Source organism: Oncorhynchus clarkii, unplaced genomic scaffold (assembly GCF_045791955.1).
Source record: "Oncorhynchus clarkii lewisi isolate Uvic-CL-2024 unplaced genomic scaffold, UVic_Ocla_1.0 unplaced_contig_2352_pilon_pilon, whole genome shotgun sequence".
Classification (NCBI taxonomy): domain Eukaryota; kingdom Metazoa; phylum Chordata; class Actinopteri; order Salmoniformes; family Salmonidae; genus Oncorhynchus; species Oncorhynchus clarkii.
Genome location: NW_027259568.1, coordinates 6,848 through 9,203, shown reverse-complemented (window position 1 = coordinate 9,203; position 2,356 = coordinate 6,848). Strand labels below are relative to the sequence as shown.

The following is a 2,356-nucleotide window of genomic DNA, read 5'->3' as shown; positions in this document are numbered from 1 at the left end:
AACTCAAATATATCTTTCACATATCTTTTCTTCTCCCACACGGTCTATGTTTCATGTATGTTTAAACCATTCACACTCATGCATTGCATAAAAAGTGTCTTAGATATTGTTGTTTAATATTAAGCTATAGAAAGCATTTCCCCTTAAGTGACAAACTCTCTAGAAGTAGAAAAAGCTGTTTTTAACCTCAAGTCAGTAAATGAACATCCTCATTGTTATGGAGCCTTGAGGGTCCCTGAATGAAAAAGCATGGTGTGAGATTATCAGACAGTGACTGACACACATCACTGCATACAGACACCCTTCTGTTTAATTCAATACAAACAACTTCAGGGGATGACAAGTGAACAACCATTTCAATCTCAATCCATACATTAACAATCAACAAGATAAATTATGAAACCGTCAAGTGCAAATCATTACACAAATCATTTAAATTTTTCTATTCCAAACAACATTCCAACTACTTCAAATAGGCAGCAAAATACTGCTGTGTAAAAAAACAAGGTTGAGAAATACAGAACGGACCCTTCATTAATCCCCCATGACCATGAAATTAACATATTTCAAATATAGTACTACATTAAATAAAACATTGTATTTTATTTACAGTAGCACAGCATAGTAATTCATTTCAAACTGGGGACTAAATCATAGTATTTAAACTATTATTGAATATTACATTAGAGCATTTCAAATATATGACTGATTTATGTACAATAGACAATGTGTTCTTCTAGGATCTCATGGAGTCTGAATCCATACCCTGGGCTTTAGCCTGTAGGGAGAGAGAGAGAATGAGAGAGACGGAACAAAATGGAGAACAAGACCCCAAAAAATGACAAGAGAGCAGGGTCAGTTGAATACTCACCAACTGAAATTGAAGTCAGTGACATGCATACATTTTTGTAAAACCATTGTTGATGCCTATCACCTGCAGGCGTTTGTATTTCTTGGCCAGGTCAACGTTGGTGCGTCCCGGCTGGAACGGATAGGCCCAAAGGATGGAGTTCCAGGATGGACCAAACCGCTCTATACCGCGACACAGATAACTCTCCTCCTCACGGCTGAAGTTCCTCCTCTCCCTCCTCTGTAAATAGATAGAGGTCGCTAAAGACAGACCTGGCTCAAGAGCAGACAGGCTATGTGCACACTGCCCACAAAATGAGGTGGAAACTGAGATGCACTCCCTAACCTCCTGCCAAATGTATGACCATATTAGAGAGACATTTCCCTCAGATTACAGACCCACAAAGAATTTGAAAACAAATCACATTTGGGTTACCTCCCATATCTATTGAGTGAAATTCCACAGTGTGCATCACAGCAGCACGATTTGTGACCCGTTTCCACAAAAGGGCAACCAGTGAACAAACACCATTGTAAATACAACCTATATTTGTTTATTTATTTTCCCCTTTGTACTTGAATGATTTGCACATCATTACAACACTGTATATATACAAAATTGTACATGTCGTTATGTAAGTAATGTTTACTGTTTATTTTCCATTTCACTTTCTTTGGCAATATAAACATGTTTCCTATAAAGCCCCTTAAACTGAAATTGAATTGAGAGGGGGGGGGGGGGGGGGGGGGGGGGTCAATGTACAAGGAATGTAGGAGAATGCAGGGTAAAGAACAGTAAGAGAGAGAGAGACAGAGGACATGAGACAAAACACAAACACACCTCATTGGTATTCACCCTCTTTTCCTTGGTTTTGGAACTGCTCTGCTGCAAGACAGAGGACATCATGACACACATACCTCTGGATAACATTCCCCTACTACACACACACACTGGCATAGTGGTCTCTGCTCCCACATTACCTGATTACTAGAACACTGGTCGTTCTATACAGTCCATCCACTATAGATTAACCTCCAATTCAACACTCACTTCTACAGAGACATCTGGATACAGTCACAAACTCCCAACATACTCATCTCTCTTACAGTCAAAGATGGGTTTCCCATAGAAAGAGTCTTCTGCTGATCATCCATGATACCGTCCTCCCCATCCATGACACAGTCCTCCCCACCGTCCTCCCTTCTGTCTGCATGTGTGTGTGTGTGTGTGAAAGTGTGAGAAAAAAAAGAAGAGGGAGACAGTAAGCAAAGAACAGATGTGTCAAGCCTCATTGTGAGCAGAGACCAACAGCTCACAGAGCTCATTGAGGTAAACAGAGACACAATCAAATAAAGAGAAAATACAATCTCTCCCTCTTTTTCTTCTTCATTGGAAGTGACATTAGGTCATCAGTCAGGCCTAATACAGCTGCCTGCTACCAGAACAATAGAACACAGAAGAGATTCACTGACCAGAGAGGGAAAAAGGGAGAAATAAGGATAATGG

The 2,356-nt window shown here is 40.2% G+C and overlaps 1 protein-coding gene across 2 annotated transcripts; it reads right to left on the bottom strand.

Annotated features, from left to right (window-relative positions):
* Nucleotides 1–709: 709 nt before the first annotated feature.
* LOC139400311 (telomere repeats-binding bouquet formation protein 1-like) lies at nt 710–2,031 on the bottom strand. 2 transcript variants are annotated; one of them, XM_071145283.1, is made up of 4 exons: nt 1,957–2,031; nt 1,691–1,735; nt 935–1,090; nt 710–778 (listed from the first exon to the last, which is right to left on the bottom strand). In XM_071145283.1, exons 1-4 carry the CDS (start codon nt 2,023–2,025, stop codon nt 737–739), a joined length of 312 nt encoding a protein of 103 aa, XP_071001384.1. In that variant the 5' UTR covers nt 2,026–2,031; the 3' UTR covers nt 710–736. The 2 variants fall into 2 exon arrangements, with proteins under 2 accessions (XP_071001384.1, XP_071001385.1); XM_071145284.1 differs by having other exon boundaries at nt 1,691–1,732; nt 1,957–2,019.
* Between the last annotated feature and the right edge of the window lie 325 nt (nt 2,032–2,356).

Coding starts and splice junctions, on each gene's coding strand:
- LOC139400311 (XM_071145283.1), bottom strand. CDS start 2,025: ATGGATGGGGAGGACGGTATCATGGATGATCAGCAGAAGACTCTTTCT. Junction 1,091..1,690: donor AGAGGGTGAATACCAATGAG/GTGTGTTTGTGT, acceptor ATCTATTTACAG/AGGAGGGAGAGGAGGAACTT. Junction 779..934: donor AGAAATACAAACGCCTGCAG/GTGATAGGCATC, acceptor CTCTCCCTACAG/GCTAAAGCCCAGGGTATGGA.